The sequence below is a fragment of the Cetorhinus maximus genome, chromosome 4 (assembly GCF_964194155.1).
Source record: "Cetorhinus maximus chromosome 4, sCetMax3.hap1.1, whole genome shotgun sequence".
Classification (NCBI taxonomy): Eukaryota; Metazoa; Chordata; class Chondrichthyes; order Lamniformes; family Cetorhinidae; genus Cetorhinus; species Cetorhinus maximus.
In genome coordinates, this window is record NC_135882.1 from 51,980,304 (window position 1) to 52,003,321 (window position 23,018).

A 23,018-nucleotide genomic window follows, 5' to 3' on the forward strand; every position below is an offset into this window, starting at 1 on the left:
GAATTCACTCCCTTAAACTGCTCAACTTTTCTCCTCCTTTAAGCCTCTTAACACCTACCTCTTGACCAACATTATGGTAACCTCATTGTCACGTCCAGCAAAGACATAACCTCAAACTTTACTCAATGTAATTACTCTTTGTAATTAGCCATTTTTAAAAAAAGAAAAGCCAATGTACTGCAAAGATGTTTGCCAAACGTCAGATGACCTGGCTTGTGTATTAAAAAATTGCTTCACTGTCCAGCTGCCTCACTGTTTATCAGGGACAAAAGGTGTTAACTACACATATCCTGAGACCATCAAGAGACATTCCTGAACTGAATGGATATTTTTTTTTTTTGAAACAATGAAGGTGATCATCTTAACTCCCCCCTCAGGATGTGTCTTAAAACAATCAACCAAAATGTGGCTAATCAACCTAAAACATCCACCATATTTGGAAGAGGTACTGCCATTGTGAGGCATCACATTGTAAGGCAGCCATGTTTGTCCCTTTGTAATCTTTAAAATGCTGACTGCAGAAAGTAGGAGCAGTAGCAGTAACAGCAGTAACACCTATGCCCTAAAAGAACCTGAGGCCGTAACATGACAAGGCCTCCAAACCTGTTCCTTTTTGGGTGTACCAATATATGAAACTGACCTCCTAGTAATGAGACTGCAAGCAACTAACTTTGTGACCTGCAGAAAGTCCATCTTTTTGTGAGAATCCTGAAATGACTTTGGCATACGACTTCAGCTTTTGAATTTATCAGAACTACCCTTCATGATTGAAAACGTCTTCTGTATCAGGCCTGCACCGTGTGTTTTCGAGAACAAGTCAATCATGTGAATTATGAACTATTCGTTTGCTTACAGCCTGTAAAAGTGCACTATTCTCTTCAACTGTACTTTCCTTGAGTATATCTGTGTGGTTGTGTGACTGAGTGAGTGCCGTAGCATTAGATTTCAGAGTCAGCGTGTAAATAAACAATCATTTTTATTTAAACCCACAAAAAGATTGTTGCTGGTTCTTCAAATTGTTCACACGCTCGGGTTTAAAAAAACACACGCACATCTTCCTCTCAAAAGCTTACCAATTGCGAATAGTTGGGAAGGGAACAGGGATTTCAACAGTTCTCCCTCACCCTGTCCCTAACATCAGTTGTGTCAGATTTTGTTTGACGATCATTCCTGTGAAGTGGCCTGGGACAATCCAAAAGGTGTTTGTTTGTTGTAGCACAAAGCATCTTTTTGACCAACGAGTGCTCTTTAAAAATTATGCCTGTGTATTCTCTGTAAAAAAAAAAACAATGAACATTAGCCCCATTTGTCCTGGAGTATACACACTTCCTGCTGCTAGGAATGGCATGGGTGGATAAGTGTTTTTGTCCTTCATTCGTTTGCTTTCTATTATAATAAGTAAATGATCATGTTTTCCTTTCTCCCTAGAGTATTTTTAATACTGTACCATTTTATGTGGTACTTCTTTTCACTAAAGGAATCTTTGTTGAATGATACCTTGACAGTTAATTAGAATTTACAGTCTGACCTGGTAGACAAAAGGCGTTGTATTATAAACCCTAGAAAATGAAACACCACTGAGCGAGCTGAGTTAATGGACCTTGGCATAGCCAGAAATTGAATTGCTTCAATGGTCTGTGTTCCTCAGGAAGTTGGAAAATGAGGGATGTTCCCACTCTTTATATGGAACAGAACAGAATTAGACTGGTTTTCAACAGTCATAAGCCCATTTATACCCACCATCTAAGCATGCACATGATCAGAGGATCAGCAACTGGGTGGTTGCTGCTGACTGAACAACTATACTCCAGCAAAAGTCAGTTTCTTTAGGAGCCACATTGAGGAAAGTTGGTGAAAATTGCACAGTGAGTTCCTCACTCACTGAGCTTTCTGGCTAGACTCTTATTTTTAAAAAAACATAACTTTAAAAACCTGAGAAATATCAAGAATAACCATTTCCCAGTTTGCACCAGAGCATGTCTGGTGGACACCCAAATTTGTGTCCCTCTTGTCCCTCAATTTGAGCTTGATGTTGCCAAGACTAAACTTTATTTTCAGTGCAGTATACATTGCACCAGGAGTCCTGTATTTTATGGAGAATTAAATTTAAAGAATGTTTGCTTGTATTTGATGTATACATTTTAAAATTTGGAAATAATGCTAAACGTTTAAAGATTCCCAAAATTATGTAGCTTAATGGGACACAGCAATTGTAATTCAACTGTTGTTATTTGTAGAAGTGAATGGCTTCCTCCGTGAAGAGGATGAACAAGAAGAAACATAAAAGCCTTTCAGTAGTCCTATGTGCAATTTCCTATGATTGCCAACTTTTACTGAACCTTGATTTTGTGACTAAGTCAAATAATGTTGCATGTTACCTCTTGTTTAGAATAATTTGGCAATGTTTTGTAGAGTCTGTTATTGCATTTCGTGTGAAGGAGGTACCTTTTGGAGATATGGGAGGAACGCACAGCTGTGTTTGAATTAGAACCGTCAGTGCCGGAATGTGTTAATGTAGATTCAGCAGTGATGTTATCTAATGCATGTGATAAATATCAATTTAGCAACAAACATTTATCAGGACTTTCTGTAAGACCACACTGGTCTTGTGTTTACCACCCATGAAGATGCGAAACTAGTTATCTGCTTTTTTTCTGCATTATGTACAGGTTATGAGTAGCCGTTTTCTTCCATATGATGCCATCAATACACATGCAGTACTTAGCCTTGATGAAGACACTGTTCTTTCTACCACAGAGGTAAGGATATTTAATGTACACCGGCTTTCCCTATTAGCTCAGTTTGTAAATGCAATGTCGAGTTTGGAAAGTCTTGCAGTTCAAGAAGGTGCTAGATTTGATCCCTGTCTGTACAGAGTTAGTAGATTTCAGTCAGGATAGAGATGGGGGTGCTGCAATTGGCTTCAGTGCAGTTGGGCTAAGTAGACAACAATTCAGCTAGGATTCCTGTTCCTGATTGTTATTAGGTGTCCTGTGCTAGAGAGCACTTGTGCAGATGTTAAACAAGGTCAGGATTAGGCTTAGTTGAGATGTTTACAATTATCTGCTGACATTTGTTGCCCATGCACATACAAACAATGGTGGATAAGAAAGAGCCCTTCCGCCCATCCCGCCTGTCACACAACTGCAATGCCTTGTGCGTCACAATATAAACGAGTGCCAGTGCAATAAATTGTCATTACAGACAAGATTTGTTAAATGTTCTATATTTAAAGTTATATTTAGGAATTATAACTTATATTCATTTGTATTAATTTAATACATTTCTAGGGAGTGTAGTGAATGGTTTGCGAATATGTTGGGTCAAAGACCAACTCATGGTAGCCATGTTGCATACATCCATTTATGGTTATGGTGTTCATTCTCCTCCGAACACAAGTGGACTCAACTATTGATGAGCTTTATTTAAATCACAGTGGAGTTTTGATAGCAAATTTGGAACAATTCACTATAGATTTATTTTGATTCTGCATCACGCTTGCAGGGAAACCCACTAAATGGATAATGTACTTGATAAATGACATCCTGCTCAAAGAATTTTCTTTAGATCTCCTACAGAGTGAGATTAGGAGAAACATTTTATGTAGAGAGCTGTTGGAGCATGCTTTATCACAGAGAGCAATCAAGGCAGAGATCTTTGCATGTTTTAAGGGAAAAGTGGGAAAATATCTGAAACGAGAAAATATATGGAAAAGGCTAGTTATGGGATTGGTTTTGGATAGCTTTGGCAAAAAGCCAGCACACATGTGGGCCTGGATTTTCGATGAGTCAGGTTGACTCCAGAGGTGTTTAAAAATGACAGGCCTGACTCCATCTTGCCCCACCTCCCTTAACGAAAATATGGCGAGCGAGGGCCCTTTTAAAGGAGACGGATCTGCCAAGTTGAGAGATTTCCCAACTTGAGCTTCCCACCTCTGGCAAAATCTGGCCCATGATCTCCTTATGTGCCATAAACTTATATGATTATGATATACAGACTGAGAGCCAAGTGGAGGCAAAACAGGATGTGCTGACTGAGACACATGCAGAAGAAGAGGGTCAGGTAAAAATGAGGCCCATAAGTGAAGAGCAACCGTGCTTCTTTGGTGGTGGTCAGTGGAAGATTATCAAGCTTTTGTGTTTCAAGGGCTGCTTGTTTTGATCAGTAACTGAACCTTGTAATTGTGTGTGGATTAGGGTTCCCAACCCTCCCAGAATGACTGGGAGATTTCAGGAATTGAATGGGGTTGGTGGGGTGGTGGTGTTGTACTACTTCCAAGCTGTATCTCAAGCAACCTGGGAGATTGGCTACTTAAATTTCCCTGCTGTATGCACCACCCCAGATCCTGAGTTGGCACTGCATTGTGCATACCTTAGATCAATGCTGTCCAGTGGAAATCACTGATTTGCCGCAGATGTGGCTACGGCATCGTGCTTTTAACCGCATGCAGTAATTTCAGTAGAAAATGCCTTGCACACACTCGCTCATTGCAGGTAAATATATTTCATGTGTATAATTACTTAACAAACATCGACCATCATTCAGTAACCAAGAAAGTAAAACACTGGGTAGAGAAAATACTCGCACACTCTGCTTTTTTTGTCTTGCCATTTTACTGAAAAATGGAGAAAAGGGTTAAAGTTCACATATATAGCTGTGTGGATATGAGTGTTGAGATCACATGCCTAACAACATTTTTCATTTGATCGTTATTTATCAAAAATGCAATTAGCCATGTCTGGATTCCCAATTAGCCATATGTGGCCATTGGCTAGCATATTGAACAACACTGGACTTTGGGCAAATGGGGACTTTGTGGAGTAACCTACAGGAGAGAAGGCTGCTGGGTGCACATGTAGAAATGCTTGGTGCATTGGGAAACCTGCCAAAGAGCCTGTTGACACTGTCAAGGAACTTGGAGAAATCCAACTCCAACTTGGTACAGGGCTTTGCAATGAGCTAGGAGCCCATCCTTTCCAGAATGGCAGACCCAACTGTGGTGCAGCGTCTGATGGCAGATGCCTCTGTTCCATTGCAGTACAGGCATAAGTCACCCAGTGCTACAGTGGAAGCTCAGACAGAGGTCATGAGATTTCTGCTTGTTGACGTGCAAGCCAAGCTTGGTGCCATGCAGACTTAGACTACTGCCATTATAGCTATGGATATCTGTGCTCAATGGGGCATGCAGAGTCTCACAGCAGTCCACCTGTCTGTGCTCCAATACATTGCTAAGTTTGCTGAGGGTGTCCTGCAAGACCATTTGCACTCTTTCCCCCATTAAAAGTCAGCACCAGGCCAACAAAGGCAACCCACAAGGGTGAATAGTTAAGAATTTTGTGTATTATTGGATGCCTTGTTGAATAATGTTAGCATGGAACTGGTGTTTTGTGGTGTCTTATCGTTCAGGAGTTTGATCAAGAGGACACTGTAATGGTCTATAAGAGGGATGATAAGGTGGGGAAGTGTGGACCAGTGGTGATCTGGGTATTTTCCATGGGAATTGGAGCCTGATGTGATGCTCATCGACAGCCCATCCAGAGCAATAATTTCCCAGATGCCTCCTCCCTTCCTGTTGAGGTGGTCCCTACAGCCCTGGTGGCAGGGCTGCGCCCTTATAATGGCCAGGTTGTGGAGGATTTGGCAGACCACAATCAATCAGGAAACGTGCTCTGGCAAGTACTGGAGGACTCCCCTAAGCAGTCCAGGCAGCAGAACCATTGTTTCAGGATGCCAGTGATCTGCTTCATGACAACCTTAGTTGCTGCATGACTCATTGTAGGAGTGCTATCCATGTGTAGTCGGCTGACAGAAGGCAGTCATCAGCAATGTGTACAGTGAGTAGTCACTGAGCAGCCACTCTTTAGTTTGATGTGACCTGAAGATGGCTGAGAATGGAAGCGTCATGACTGCTGCCAGGATAGCAGGCATTCACCAATTTGAAGGTCTGACCATGGTTGCACACCAGCTGCACATTCAGGGAGTGGAACCATTTGTGGTTGCGGTACATCCCCTCATGGAATTGAGTTTCCTGCAGAGCCATGCGATTGCAGTCCATACCTTCCCACACCATGGGGGAGTCCACTATCCTGGCAAAGCCATATGTCCACCTCTCTCTGCTTGGAGAGATGACAGTGAGGCCTTTCCTTCTGACGTACAGAGCCTTGGTGATCTCCTAGCGCAGGGATGGATGATGAACTAAAGTATGTTGGCGATGTCACCAGCTCCAACCTGGAAGAATCCACTGGTGTAGAAATTGTGGACCAAGGTTTCCTTGAGACCACTGGTAATGCCATCCTCATCCTGCTCTGCAGCGTTGGGTCCAGTTGGAAGAGGGGGCATTGTTCTATGACCATGTCTTGACTGAAGTTTAGCTGCCACAGACACTGCTCCTTGCTGAGATGCAGATAGGACAAGTGCTCTCCAAAGACCCTCTGTGATTATGGCCACCTGCTGAGAGGCCTCCTTCTCCCCTTCCTTCAGGGGTCAACTTCTCCTCTCTGATGCCACTGTTCTATTTCCCTGTATTACTGCAACCATAGCCCCCATGACTGAGAGCAAATGGTGCACTGAGATTTTTCAAAAGCACACCACTCCTTCCAAAGGTCCAGCACCACTCCCTTCTCACTGAAAGACTTTCCGTCAACTGCTCAAATAACAATAGTACGTGACCTGGATGGTGATGTCTTTATATAGTGCTGGTGGAGGATCTCTCATGCAGCTAAGTATATGGATGTAGTATATTATCATGGATAGAGGATTGGCTAGCTAACAGGAAACAAAGAGTAGGGATAAATGGGTCATTTATGGGTTGGCAAGCTATAACTAGTGGAGTGCCACAGGAATCAATGCTTAGGCCTCAACTATTTACAATCTATATCAATCACATGGATGAAGGGACTGAAGGTATGGTTTGCTGATAACACAAAGTTAGGTAAAAAAGTAAGTTGTATTGAGGACAGAAAAGGTTACAAACAGATATAGCTAGGTGCAAAAAAAGATGTTGAAGCTTTTTGTCTTGCACTCATCAGGACACTTTGCAAGAATACCAATATAGGGGGAAAAGAACAATTTATATAATGAGAAGAGAGTGCTGATTGGTTGGCAAGTGGACTCTGATAGAGGCGTTGCCGTGGAGAATGCACCAATTGATGCAGGCAGGGTCATTTGGTGCATTCTCCATTGGTATTCTTGCCAAGTGTCCTGATGAATGCAAGACAAAAAGCTTCAATATGTCTCTTTTTCAGCAATACTCAAGTTCTGTACTACCAAATGACTATTTTGATATAGATAGGGTTAAGTGAGTGGGCACAAATTTGGCAGATGGAATATAATGTGGTAAAATGTGAACTTGTCTGTTTTGGAAAGAAGAATAGAAAAGAAGTTTATTATTTAAGTGGAGGGAGATCACAACTATGAGGTACAAAGGGATCTGGGTGTCCTGGTACATGAATCACATAAAGTTAATATGCAGGCACAGCAAGTGATTAGGAAGGCAAATGAAATGTTTATTGTAAGGGTTTTGAAATATATAAGTTTTGCTACGGTTGTACAGGGCATTGGTGAGATCACATCTGGAGAGCTGTGTACTGTTTTGGTCTCCTTACTTAAAGGATATAATTGCATTAGAAGCAGGTTCACTCAACTGATTCCTGATGAAGAGGTTATCTTATGAGGAAAGGGTGGACAGGTTGGGCCTGTATCCACTAAAATTTAGAAGAATGAGATGTGGTCTTATTGAAACAATTAAGATCCTCCGGGTGGATGCTGAGAGGATGTTTCCCCTTATGAGAGAATGAGGAGAGACAGTTTAAAAATAAAAGGTCTCCCATTTAAGACGGAGGTGAGGAGTAATATTTTCTGAGGGTCTTGAATCTGTGGAATTCTCTTCCCCAGAGAGCAGTGCAGGCAATTTAATATTTTTAAGGCTGAGTTAGACAGATTCTTGATTGACAAGGGAGCCAAAAGGTAAAAGAGTAGACAGGAAAGTGGAGTTGAAGCCACAACCAGATCAACCATGGCCTTATCAAATGGCAGAGCAGGCTTGAGGGGCTGAATGGCCTACTCCTCCTAATTCATATGGTCAGATGTGCTTGCTTAAGGGAGGGCATTAACATGACAGCGAAGTTCAAAATGGTAGGTCAGGCGCCAAAGCAGCATTAAACACTGATTAACATCACAGTCTGTTTGGAGTGCTTCCAATGTGCTCATGAGACCACCATGCTGTCACCCTCCACAGCATATTGATTGGCATGGACAGTGTCAGAAGGTCGTCGGGAGCGGGCCACCACCATTTTTTTCCTAGCTGACTTCCATAGCACCGAAACCAGCGTGCTATGGAGTTGAATTTTGCAGCCTAAATGTTTTCTGATGCTCTGATGCGGAAAGCAGGAGTTTCATGGATTTTCGAGGAGTATTTGCATTTTGGAAAATTGCACACCAGTATTATGTATGTGTTCTTTTTCAAGTTTTCACCACTCCTATCCTATCAGCTAAAGATGTAAAGTTAAGCCCCGAGTTAAATCACTGAGAGTCAGCAAGCTTTTCAATCATGGAAAGCCACAGAACTGAGCCCAGCCCTGCTCCCACTTGCGTCTGCCTACACATTTTTCACCAGTGGATCACTGAACTGTAATTATCAGGAATCATGGATGTATTTTTCTGTCCCTTTTCAGGAGCTCTAAGGGCCAATTATAATCCAACTGTTGACCCGGTGGACATTGGCACTTTGGGGAAAAAATGCGACTTTGTACTCTGTTAGACCATTACTGCAACATGCAATATATGTGTTCATTAGTTTATCCAGCAGCCTCTTTATCCTTCTGTTTTTTGGAAGTTGCCATTCTTATTTTTAAAACTTGGGCATGTTTTTTGCTCAGTACCAAGCTGCAGCTGACTGTTTGCAAACTGGATTGCTGCTGCCAAAAGGATGGAACAAAAATTATGGCAAGTTTCATTCTACTGAGTGGATAACCATCATACACAGTAATATAGTCAGTGCAACAAAAATAATTTAATTGTAGTTTCAACTCTGTGAAAACTGTTTTTAAAAGCAAAGCCAATAAGAAGAAGAGTATTTGGTTTAGCCAAAAAGCTGTTTTCAAGCATGTTAATACACTTCTATCGCCATGTTGTAGTAATGGTCTAACAGACTACAAAGTCGCATTTTTTCCCCAAAGTGCCAATGTCCACCTGGTCAACAGTTGGATTACAATTGGCCCTTAGAGCACCTGAAAAGGGACAGAAAAATACGTCCATTATTCCTGATAATTACAGTTCAGTGATCCATCAGAAGATTAATTTTGAAAACTTTTTGAAGGGAAGAGTCAAATACAAAAAGAAAACTTTTCCATTTGAATTTAGTTGTGCTGAGTTATCTGGGTAATTAATTATTGGGATTTTAGCAACCATTTTATTATATAACATTTACAACAAAAAGTCAACCAGTAATCCATAATCATCTTTCCTTATCTTAATTACGATGTCTGCTGCCAGGATAGCTTTGAGGATAGCTCATTTGAGTGACATTATCATGTAGATAAAATTGGTTGGATTTTAGCAATGGGAGGAATATTGTTAATTAAAATCCTATTACTGATCTATCGACAATATCTGTAGGGTGTGGGCAGATTATGCAATGGTAATAAGGTCATTTGATCATTTTGTCCTTAATTACTTTGGTGTTTTAATTATGCAGAAGAATCAATTTTCCTTACACCTCCCCAGCTCTTCCATGAGATTTCAATACTATTATTAAAATCCTAAATCTGAACGTGTTATTCATTTTTGTTTTAAATATTGAAATTGCTAGATTAAAGTGCCATGCATTATGAATGATGAAATATATCTTGTCCCAGGACAGTGTTTTGTGAACTTAGTTTTTCCATAAAACACTATATTCAAATATATCTATAATGGTTATTGTTTGCACACAAGTTTGAATAAAATGCACTGTTATTAGCCCTTGGTATATCAGCGAGGAGGCTGCAGTTGTGCATCACTACAGTAAGCGACCTGCCAGCATCTTTTATTCCAGTATAAACCATATGTAGTGTTTAAAATTCCCTATAGTTTAGCTGAGAATGGTTTTTCGTGAAAAAGTATTTTTATAAAATAGGACGTAGTCAGGAATTATAAAAGGATTGATAAATTGTATTTATATGTTGCCTTTAATTTAATAGAACAGTCTCCAGGCACTTCACAGAGCCATCATAAAGCAAAATATGACAAAAGGGGACAGTAGGGCAAATGACAAAAAACTTGGTTAGAGTTAGGGTTTAAGGAGTAGGGAAGGGAAAGCAAACTAGAGAGATGGAGAGGTTTAGGAAGTGAATTCCAGAGCTTAGAGCATAGGCACCTGAAGGCGCAGCCACCAGTAATAGAGTGATTAAAATCTGGTTGCTGAAGAGGCTGGAATTAGAGGAGCACAGATATCTCAGAAGGTTTTAGGGCTGGAAGAGATTACAGAGGTACGGAGGGACCAAGCCTTAGAGGGATTTAAAAACGAGGATGAGAATTTTAAAAATCAAGGCATTGCTTAACCCGGAGCCAGTGTAGGTCAGCGAGCACTGGGGTGATGGGTGAATGGAATTTGGTGCAAGTTAGGAAATGGGCAGGAGACCTTTGGATGGCCTCAAGCTTACAAGGGTAGAATGTGGGAGGGCTTCCAGGAGTGCATTGGAATAGTAAAGTCTGGAGGTAACAAAGATGAGGGTTTCAATAGCAGTAAAGCTAAGACAGGGTGGAGTCAGGCGATGTTACGGAGGTGGAAACGGGCACTCTTGGTGACAGCATGGATATTTGCTTGAAAACCCATCTCGGGGTCAAAATGACCCCAGGTTTGAAATAGTCTGGTTCAGCTTCAGACATTTTGCCAGAGAGAAGAATGGAGTTAGTGGCAGGGTCCAAAGCTTCTGTCTTCCCAATATTTAATTGGAGGAAATTTCTGCTCATCCAATACTCAATGTCAGACTTGTCTGACAATTTAGAGACAGTGGAGGGATCACAAGGTAAAACTGATAAAGGTAAAGTGAGGATGTCATCAGCGTATATGTGGAAACTGACATCTTATGATATCGTCGAGGGGCATCCTGTGGATGAGAAATAGGAGGGGGTCAAAAATAGACCCTTGGAGGACACCAGAGGTAACTATCCGAGAATGGGAAGAGATCCACAATGGAGATTCTCTGGCTACGATTGGATAGATAAGAATAGAACCAGGCGAGTGCAGTCCCATCCAGCTGGACAATGGTGGAGAGGTACTGGAGAAGAATAGTGTGATCAGCTGTGTAAAAGGCTGCAGACAGGTCAAAAAGGATGAGGAAGGATAGTTTGCCTTTGTACAGTCACACAGGGTATTGATTGTAAATTTGATAAAGAGCCATTTCAATACTGTGATAGGTGAAAGCCTGTTTGGAGGGATATAAACATGAAATCCCAGGAACGATGGACTCTAATTTGGGAGGCAACCACATATCCAAGGATTTTGGAGAGGATTGGGAGGTTGGCAATAGGATGGTAGTTTGCTAGAATGGAATGGTCAGAGATTGTTTTTGTGGAAAAAGGGGTGAAGACGGCAGAGTTGAAAGAGAGAGGAACAAAGTCAGATAATAAACTGTTAAGTGTCATTTAGCATTGCGAGCCAGGAAGAGAAGCTATTGGTCAGTAGTTTAGTGGAAATAGGGTCAAGAGAGCAGGAGATGGGTCTCATGGATAAGATGAGCTCAGAGAGAGCATCAGAGGAGATGGGAGAGAAACGAGAGAGATAAAAATTCAAGGTTGAGGTAAGAAGCAGCCTTAAAGAATTTTGGGCTAGGTAAAGGGAGGCGACAAAGAAATTCAGGAGCTCCTCGAACTCGTTTTTTTTTTTAATTGCCATAGGTATCCCACATTGTTTTTGAACAGGGATTGTGGATATATTTCTAAACTGGACATAAGCCCTTAATGTTTTTGACCTAGAACAGCATGAAACAAAACGGTCTCCCACATCATTCTGTGAAACCTTGCCTTAAATCTTACGTAAGTACGTAAATAGGAGCAGCAGTATGCCTTACGACACCTAGTTTTCTCTGTCATTCAATAAAATCATGGCTTAACTTCTACATCAACTTCATTTTCCTACACTACCCTCGTCATCCCTCGATTCCCTTAGTGCCTTAAAAATCTATCGACCTCAGCCTTGAATATACTCAATGACTGAGCATCCACAGCCATTTGGACTGGAGAATTCCAAAGATTACAACCCTCTGAGTGATGTAATTTCTCCTTATCTCAGTCCTAAACGGATGACCCTTTATCCTGAGACTATGACCTCCTAGGTCTAGGCTTTCTAGCCAGAGGAAGCAACCTCTGAGAATCTGCAGCCTGCTGTCTTAAGAATTCTGTGTTTCAATGAAATCACTTCTCATTCTTCTAAACTTCTCCAAAGACAGGCCTGTTCTACTCATCTGTGTTGGAGCAGTTAAAAATAAACATTACTGTAGTTCAAGGAAACCTGAATAAATGCCCCATGCTTTGTACTCTGTTATGCTATTTTATATAATTCGGGTTTACAGTTGTGCTTCGAAAGTTTTGTATTTGCACTATGTCTTGAAAATATTAACTATCAAATGTCATCCAATCCCCTCCATGTATCATAAGAGAACAGATTTTGCAGAAATAGATTGATAAGGTATTCAACCTTAGAAGAGAAGATGCTTCACCTAAATTTTGACATAGCTTATAGTCTAGGAAAAAAAACTGTTGAAATATGTTCTACAGATTTATTTCCCTGGGAATTGAATGTTTTTTTTTATTTTAACACCCCTGCTAAGTGACAGTTATCTTTGTCTATTTCACAGTTTTTAAAAACAAAGATTATAGCCCTCATGAACCACCTGCACATGAATTTAGCATTTCCTCTTCTATCATTATTATGAAGGTTGATTAATCTTAATTTTTAATAAATTGACTTTGGCTTCATCTTTTTTTAGGTGGATTTTGCCTTCATCGTGTGGCAAAGCTTCCCTGAGAGAATTGTAGGATACCCAGCTCGCAGTCATTTCTGGGACAGCACAAAGGAAAGATGGGGGTACACATCTAAATGGACCAATGATTACTCCATGGTCCTAACAGGCGCTGCTATCTACCACAGGTATGTACATAGGCAGGCAGCAAAACATTGCTTACAAACTCCCTCTCTTATACAATAAACATTTGTATGTTTTTCCACAAAGCTGAATTCTACCATTTGGGGAATCCAGCAAGTCATTATCCAACTAATCTGTGGCACAGTGTTTTATATCTTTCTTTTAATGCACATAGTCATATATTCATAAATCTTTGAAGGTTGCATGGCAAGTTGATAAGCAGTTAAGGAAGCACAGGAGATGCATGGATTTTTTAATAGTGCCATTGAATACAAAACCAAAAAAGTCATGCTAAACCTTTACAAATCTCAGTTCAGCCTCAGCTGAAGTATTGTGTACAATTCTGGGCGCACTACCCTTTAGGAAGGATATCAAAGCCTTGGAGAGAGTAGAGAGGAAGTATACCAAAATAAGAGACTTCAGTTATGTGAAGAGGTTGAATAAGCTGAAATTGTTCTCTTCAGAGTGGAGAATGTTAAGGGAAGACCTAACGGAGATATTCAATATTAAGCTTTAATAATGTGGGTCGGTAACTAGAGGGTCATAAATTTAAAACCCTGTGCAAAAGAACTAGAGGAGAAGTAAGGAGATATTATTTTATGATCTGGAATGCACAATCTGGAAAGGTGTTGGAATCAGATACTCTAGGACACGTAACTAGTCTTAATAAATTTTAAAGTCAAGATTTTATACATAAAAACTGGAAGCTATAAATTGCCCTTTGCTCAAACCAGAGATAATGGGCAGAATCTTCTGGCTGGCGTGCGAGTGGTGGAGCCCATACGCCAACGCTTAAAATGTTGCACGAGCGTTCCGACGTCAGCATGCGGCATCGCGATATTTCGGTCGGCGGGCGCGCACAGCAGTGGGACGCACGCGCGCCTTTAACTAAAGGCCTCATTAAGGCCCTTAACTTGCCAATTGTCGACGATTTTGAAGGGCCCGTGCGAACTTAGGCTCGGCGCACGGGCCCAACGGGCAGGCGGGTAGGTGATTTTTTTACAAACCTGATCCAGTGGCGGGATGAGGTTTGATATCGGTTTTAAAAACATTTAATATAGTTTTTGTTTATTTCATTAACATGTCCCATCTCGTCTGACATTTTCATTTAATGAATTTTTTATTGCTCTATTTTTTACATTTGCCAGCCTTTCAGCGATCTCCCTGAGACAGCACTTTGCCTCAGGGAGATGTGTGCTCTTTCACGCGCATGTGCAAAAGAGCTCACTCTGACAGTTGGGGAATTCCCCCCCGCCCGCATAGGAAGCGCATAGCGCTTCCCGTCGGACAGCCCGCTGGATGGGCTTTAATTGGCCCGCCCACTTAAAATGGCGGCGGGACCCATTTCGGCGGCGGCGATCGGCTGTCCGCCCGCCGCCAAGTCAGTCGGGCCCGCCCGCCCATCAAGGGCAAAATTCTGCCCAATGAAAGGGAGCCCTATCAGAACGTTGTAGGATCTGAAGTTTTTCTTCAGAGGATGCAGCAGAAAAGTTTACGTTTACATTTTTTGCAAGGTCAATGATCGGAATATTTTTCGCATAGCTTCCCTTTTGATGCCAATTGAAGTTTAATTGAGAATTTTATAATCTGCTGGGCACTGGGTGGGAAACTGACAAAACTTGAATAACAATCCATATAAATTCCTTACAGCTTTTCCCATGAAATCTGATGAGGGAAAGAGTGTTACAAGGGGTTGATTTCTTTAAGACCAATCAATCATTAAAAGTTGCCTTTTGAGCCAGAATCATTATAAACTTAATTACAAAGAATGAACTGGAGATTGCTCTTTTAAATATGCCTGTTGCTTTCACTTGCAATGCTTTAGGTTTAGGGAATAGATCAAATGAAGCCCACTGTAACAGCAGACAAATTCACGAACAGCCCTTAATGGCAGGCGATCACACTTTAACAAGGTGCAAACAGCTGCTGGTTCAAAATAGCCAGTACGCTTAATATGGTTTATGCCGTGCCTTTGTAATTGACAAGAATCATAATGAGAAATGGTTTGCCCACTGTAGGCAGCTGTCCAGGGTAAACGGGAATGGCTGAAGTTGTGGGGGTCTGTAATGGTATCCACCTCAATGCTCCATTACAGATGGGACTAATACAAGACCTGGGCTATAATCACAAATGCAAGCTGCAACCAAGTCTTGATACTGCTTGATTTCTATAGTGCCTTTTATGATGAAAGACAAGATTTTGGTTGTTTTTGTTAACTTCAGTGTATGTGCATCACAAATCTAAATGTTGAATGCAGCAGCTAGGAAGTTCCCACTGATTTTGTCAGAGTTAAATAAGCATTGCAAATCCCCATGCCTGTACGACGGTAGTATAAATAAGCATATGTAGGATTTATTATAGTTGGGCAACATTTGTGCTGACTTTCTGTTACTCTGCAGAGCTTCGAGTTAGCATTACAGTTACACTTTAAATCAAGTGACATTCCTGTGTCCCTTTCAGCTAGTGTATTGATGAGAATTTAAGTTAAAATATAATTCTGTCTCATAGCTCACATTTCAAATTAAGTATTTTTTTAAAATGAAAACTTCTATTTCAAGTCTACTTAAGAGGTAGAGTTTTGAAATTCTATTGCAATTTCCTATTAACTAAATCAACCTCTTAACAATGTTAACCACACAACATGAATTTCATGTTTCTCTTCTACACTTGTGAATTATCCAGTGACCATGTTACTCAGATTGGTTTCTGCTTTGCACTTTTAAATTCTACACTTCGGTAAAAACTTTTCAGTCTTAAACTTTGAGCAACTAAGTTATCATTAATATTCTTCACCATTCACCCCTTCTCCTGCCTCTTCCTCCCTCTACCCCATGAGTAACTTTGATGTTTTCTTTCATTGATTTTTCTGCTTAAATAGTTCTTAACTAAGCAACCTAGTGTCGGTGAAATTGCTCTAACACAATTTTATCAATGATTATGGACCTCTGGTGTCAAGGAAACAGTCTTGAGTATGCTCCCTTTTCACCAATTAATTTTGCAGTTCAGCCAGATTATCGAGTTGTACTTAAGTAAAGTACATGAATTATGAATCATTTTACTTCTTTATATAAAAAAGAAACAAGATGTTCACAGTTGTAAAGTTTTAAAAGTAATTGTATGGATTTTAGATATTTATGATTAATTCCATGGCATATGCTTTTATTGTTGTAGGTACTACCATTACCTGTATACATATTACCTGCCTTCCAGTATAAAAAACATGGTGGACCAACTGGCCAACTGTGAAGACATCCTAATGAACTTCTTGGTTTCAGCTGTTACCAAGCTGCCTCCTGTTAAAGTCACTCAGAAAAAGCAGTATAAAGAAACAATGATGCAGCAGGTAACGTAATTGTGTGAAAAGTGAAGGAATTCAGGCATCATGGATTTTATGGTCTGAGAGTTGGATTTGTTGAATTTCAAGCCTGATGCAATACCTAGGTTTAGAGGTTGAAAGAAAGACTTGCATTTATATAGTGCTTTTCAGAAGAACACAAGAAATAGGAGCAGGAGTAGACCATTTGGCCTGTCAAGCCTGCTCCGCCATTCAGTATGATCATGGCTGATCTTGCGCTTCAACTCCACTTTCCTGCCATCTCCCCATGTCCCTTGCTTCCCTGAGAAACCAAAAATCTACCTAGCCTAGCCTTAAATGTATTCAACAATGGAGCATCCTTGAACACCGGATGTCTCAAAGTGCTTCACAACCAATGAAGTACTTTTGAAGTTTAGTAACTATGGTAATGTAGGATATGCGGCTACCTATATGTGCACAGCAAACTTCCGCCAACAGTAATGTGATGATAACCAGACAATCTCTCTTTGCGATGTTGAGAGATGAACATTGACCAGGGCACCAGGGATAATTCCCTTGCTCTTCTATGAAATAGTGCCAAGGGATCTTTTATATCGACCTGATCAGGCAGATTGGCCTGATCCAAAAGCGCAGCGCTCCCTCAATATTGCACTAAAGTGTTAGTCTTGACTTTTGCACTCGAGCCCTGGAATGGGACTGTGACCCGGAGGTGAGAGGGCTACCCACTGAGCCACAGGTGACACGTTGGATGGATATTATAAAATAAAACCCAAGTTTGTGGCTTTTGTGAAAAATAAGAACAGGAGTAGACCATTCAGCCCCTCGAACGTGCTCTGCCATTTAATAAGATCATGCTGATCCCCTTGTGTTTCAACTTCCACAATCCCATCTAAATCCGATAACCTTAGATTCTTGTTAGGCAAGGGAATCAATCTACCTCTGTCTTAAAAATATTCAATGACCCCGCCTCCACCACCTCCTGAGGCAGAGTGTTCCAAAGTCGCACAACCCTCTGAGAAAAAAAAATTCTCCTCATTTCTGTCCTAAAAGGGTGACCCCTAATTTTAAAATAGTGCCCCCTAGTTCTGGACTCACCCAGAAGAGGAAACATCCTTTGGACGTCTACCTTGTCAAGGCCGTTCAGGATCTTGTATACCTCAATCAAATCACCCCTCGCTCTTCTAAACTCCAGTGGAAACAGCCCAGTCTGCCCAACGTTTCCTCATAAGACAACCCACTCATTCCAGGTATCAATCTAGTAAATCCCCTTTGAACCACCTCCAATGCATTTACATCCTTCCTTAAATAAGGAAACCAAAACTGCGCACACTATTCAAGGTGCGGTCTCACCAATGCCTTGTATAACTGAAGCATATTTTATGTTCAATTCCTCTTGTAATAAAGGATGGCATTTCATTAGCCTTTTTAATTACTTGCTGTACCTGCATACTAATTTTTTGTGACTCATGTACTAGAACACCTAGATTCCCCCCTCCGCCCCCATCGCACCTCCGAATTATGTAGCCATTTTCCATTTAAGTAATACTCTGCTTTTTTGTTCTTCCTGCCAGAGTGAACATCACATTTTCCCACATTAAACTCTATTTGCTAGATCTTTTCTCACCCACTCTATTTATCTATATCCATCTGCAACCTCCTCATGTCCTCTTCACAACATACTTTCCTACCTATCTTTGTGTCATCTGCAAATTTAGCTACCATGTCTTCAGTCTCCTCATCTATGTCATTGATGTAAATTGTAAAAAGTTGAGGCCTCAGTACAGACCCTTGTGGGACGCCACTCGTCACATCCTGCCAGTCAGAAAAAGACCCATTTATGCACACACTCTGCTTTTTGCCAGCCAATCTTCTATCCAGGCTAATATGTTACCCCCTATACTATGCGCTTTTATTTTCCATAATAATCTTTGATGTGGCACCTTATCAAATGCCTTCTGGAAATCCAAGTACAGTACATCTACAGGCTTCACTGTGCGTGTTACTCCTTCAAAATGTTTTGAATTCAAGGTTTTTTTTTAATATTGTCAATTGTCTTCTCTCTTGAAGATAATGGCCATAAAATTAATTCAAGTAGCGCTATTTCTCGCTATGCAGACTCACCTTGATTCCTTGTGGGGCAAGTGGCACCACAGGCCACTACTCGCACAGCTGGCGCAGCATTTATCTTTGATATTGCCACACACAAGTAACACCTGGAAGCAGCAATATCCTGACATCACAGGCAAATGGTGTGATGCAAAATTGGACAACACAGGTCCTGGAAATGCCTGCTTTGTCCACAGCAAGATGGACCCTGCAGCAGCATTTCCTAAAGACCCAGGCAACCTGATTGTAGACGAGTAAAATTTATGGAACAGCTTCTATTGGAAAGTGTCTGATGGCACTCGAGTGTTTTTGGAGGTGTTTTAATGCATTTCCCAAAGAATGTTGTTTCATCTGCACAGGGATGGCAGAACGTTAGGTGGCATGCCCATACAAAGGCTGCAACAGCAGGTATGGGAGCAGTAATGGCAGTATTGCTGGGTCTGTAGCATTGCAGGGGAAATGAGCACAGGCTGGAGAGAGGGCAAGATCCACGTCATACCCTCTGCCAAACTGGAAGCAGAGTCCTCTATGCTCCTTGACAATGACAGGAGGTTGTCAATGCCTTCAACATCTTGATGTGCATGTCCATTCGGCGTGCTCCTGTATGCCGCCCCATTAATGTCCTCATCTGAGTTCTGTGCAGCAGTACTTGCCTGTTGTCTGCCACTTTGCACTCTGGTGGGCTGGTAAATAAACCATCCTTTACGACTGGCCTGGCTCCAGCCCACTGCTGCTCAGTGACTACAGTGTGCTGATTTCAGCTCTATACTAGCCTCCAAGGTAAGTGGAGTACCAATGTCTGAGCTGGTGGCTGTAAGTATCAGATCAAGTGATGGGGCCTCTTCAGTGCAGTGCTGTTGTTCTCTCCTTTTTACCTTGGGCTCCTGTGGCTACACAGGCAGCAGTTCTTGCATATCTGAAAGCAGGAACTCAGAATGGGGAGGATGGGATGGGAGGCAAGCAACCCAGAGCGACACCATCAGCTCGCTTAGCATGCCAGACAGTAGGATGAGAATGTGCTGGGAGTTGAGAAGGAGCATAAGGCTGGAAGTTGCCATTAGTTCTCGGCGATATCGAATGCCATGGGCTTGTCACAACCAGCACCATGATAGAGCCATAGAATGTTTACAGCGCAGAAGGAGACCATTTGGCCTGTCGTGTCTGTGCCAGCTCTCTGCAACAACTCATCTAGTGCCACTCCCTGCCTTTTACTATTTAGATGCCTATGAGAAAACTTTTGGATTCCCTTATATGTTAGCTGCCAGTCTCTTCTCATACTCTTTGCTTCTCATTTTTTTTCCAATTCCCTTCTGAGCCTTCTATATCAATTCTGATTCTCAGTTGTATTATTCACCTGACATCTGTCATATGCATCCTTTTTCTGCTCCATCTTACTCTATCTCTTTCATCATCCAAGGGAGCTCTGGGTTTTTTTTTTGCCCTACTTTTCCCCCTTGTGGGAATGTACCTTTAAAGGCAACCTGTTGTTCAATTAGTTTTGTCTGCCAATCTTTGATTCAAGTTTACTTGATCTAGACCCATTCTCACCCATTGAAGATGGCCCTCCCTCAACTATTCTTACTCTGGATTGCTCCTTGTCCTTTTCCATAGCCAACCTAAACCTTATGATACTATAATCACTGTCCCCTAAATGTTCCCCTGCTGACACTTGATCCACTTGACCTCATTTCCCAAGAAACAGATTCAGTAATGCCTCCTTTCTCGTTGGACTGGAAACATGCTGCTGTAGAAAATTCTCCTGGACACACTCTAGGAACTCTTGACCCTCTCTGCCCTTTGCACTACTATTACCCCAGTCTATATTCAGATAATTAAAGTCCCCCATTCTAACAACTCTACAATTCCTGCACTTCTCTGTAATTTCCTCGCAAATTTGTTTCTCTATATCTTCCACACTAGTTGGTGGCCTATAGAACGCACCCAGTGGCATAATGGCAGCCCTATTGTTTCTTAGCTCTTAACCAGATAGACTCTATCCTTGACCCCTATAGGACATCCCCTCTCTCCAGTACTGTAGTGCTCTGGGTAATCAATACTGATACCTCTCCATCTTCCTGTCATTCCCAATCTTTCCTGAGCACCTTGTATTCAGGAATATGTAGTACCCAATCCTGTCCTTTGAGCCAGGTTTCCGTTATCGTTGCATCATATTTCCACACGGCTATGTGCACGTGCAGCTCACCAACCTCATTTACCACACTCCAAATGTTCATATACATGGACAGTAACCTCAATTTAGACATCATTACTCTGACCCCCAACTAATACCTTCCTATTTCCTGCTTTAGTGCTGTCTCTCCCAATTCTTTGTGTACATTAGCTCTTGGTTCCCCCACACCTGCCGAATTAGTTATATCCCTCCTGAAGAGCACTTCTGCAAGGAAATTGGTCCTGGCTCTAGTTGGGTACAACCCTTTCTGGCCTGTACGGGTTCCATCTCCCCAGAGCTGGTCCCAATGTTCCAGCAATCTAAAGTACCCCCTCCTGCATCATCTCTTCAACCATACATTCATATGCACGATCCTCCTATTTCTATATTTGCTTTATTTGATGTTGAGAGTCATCTCTTTTGGGCTTAGGAAATGCAGGTATCCTTGTTTCCACTTGCTCTCCCCAACCCCCTATTTCTGCTGAGCTCCTTTCTATTGTGTGCCACCTTGCCCTGCAAGAAAAAGGGCAGAATGCCAATAGTTATTTAACACAAAAACAAAAATACCTGGAAAAACTCAGCAGGTCTGACAGCATCTGCGGAGAGGGTTACAGTTGACGTTTTGAGTCCGTATGAACCTTCATCAGAAATAAGACATATAGAAATGAGATGAAATATAAGCTGGTAGAAGGGGGTGGGACAGGAGAGCTCGATAGGGGGCCAGTGATAGGTGGAGGCCAAGAAGAGACTGCCAAAGATGTCTTGTCCCACCCCCCTTCTACCAGCTTATATTTCATCTCATTTCTATATGTCTTAGTTCTGATGAAGGGTCATATGGACTCGAAACATCAACTGTATCCCTCTCCGCAGATGCTGTTAGGCCTGCTGAGTTTTTCCAGGTGTTTTTGTTCTAGATTTCCAGCATCTGCATTATTTTGCTTTTATCTTAATAGTTATTTAACCTTTGACTGATGTGCCTGCCATTGCTGAAATAGTTGGAGGTATGTGCAGACAGTGGGAGGTGGGTGTGAGGCTGGCAGTGTTGGGAGGTTTGTGAGGGTGAGGTGAAGTACCTAATTGTTAGGCATAATCATGACTGTCTGGAAGTGCTGCAGGGTGAATGATGGGGATATGGCACATTGAGTGGTGTGAGAGGCTGGGGTTGTTGTAATTAGGAGATATCATGTAACGATGCATTCAGTGACATTGACCATGCAGATGAGGTCATTAGACTTCGTGGCATTACTGCGAGGTAAGTCCAGACTCTGGGGAGTTGACACTTCCTGGTCACCTGCTCCCATTTCCTTCTGAGGGTGGTCCTTGAGGGTTTCCTGGTCTCCTGCAGGACCATGGCATCGTCCATAGTGCTCATCTGCACCACTATTGCCTCCAGAACCACATCACTATGTCTACGCTAGCATTCAGTTTGAAAGAGTTTACATTGCATCAATCCTTGTTTCTCCCTTCCCTTTATGAGACAACTTGCCCTTTAAGATTTACCCACCTCAATCTGAACAGGTGTAAGCATGCCATAAGCTGCGCCCCCATGACCAGAAATTGGGACAGATGAATTTATAGCCCTTTTTCTCTGTCTCTGTGCTGGCAAATTGTCATTGATCCTTCCTTGTGTGGGAATCTTAACAGTGACTATATCTGGTTACTGAACTGCAAAGGTCTCCAGAGCCAAGCCAGTCCTGCACAAACAAATAGATTTCCATCAGTCCTCACTGCATTATGTTCAGAAGAAATCACTGTGGCCAATTCTCTCTGGATCCTCCTGCACTCCTTTGCAACTCACGGGTCCAATTGTAACACCTTTACCATCACCCCAGTTGAGATGAGCTAACTCAGCACAGATATGCAATTGAATCTGAGACGCTCCTTATTTGCATGTTTTACTTCGCAAAGACAAATAAGTACAAATGAGAGGGGCAATTCTGCTGCCTCTTTTCTTAGAAACTTGAAATCCATCCTCTTGGCATCTAATTACAGCTTTCATCCAGTGACTGCTGATGGGAAGTGTATGTCTGGACATAAAATGAGTACAAGATCAGGCTTGACTGTGATGCCCTCTATGATGGGATAATCTGTTATACAGATTGATACTGTCGAGATTCGGTACCTCCTAGCAAGAAAGGGGGAAATTGGAAACAAAATGTAAAAATCTTGACATGGTAGATGAACAACTTTATTTTTAAAAAAAAAAAGGAAATGAAAACAAAAAATACAAATTCCGCAGTCATTCAATCAACACCCAAAAATGAAATACAAGTTAACAATTTTGGCATAGTCCTTTAATTAG

The 23,018-nt window shown here is 41.7% G+C and overlaps 1 protein-coding gene across 1 annotated transcript in view; it reads left to right on the forward strand.

The window, feature by feature from the left end:
- Window positions 1-23,018, forward strand: part of LOC144679617 (exostosin-1-like) — a 188,972-nt gene that overhangs the window by 160,404 nt on the left and 5,550 nt on the right. The window contains exons 8-10 of the mRNA XM_078540186.1: window positions 2,670-2,759; window positions 12,969-13,129; window positions 16,296-16,467. Of these exons, the coding sequence (XP_078396312.1) occupies window positions 2,670-2,759; window positions 12,969-13,129; window positions 16,296-16,467 (423 nt within the window). The remainder of the gene's footprint in view (window positions 1-2,669; window positions 2,760-12,968; window positions 13,130-16,295; window positions 16,468-23,018) is intronic.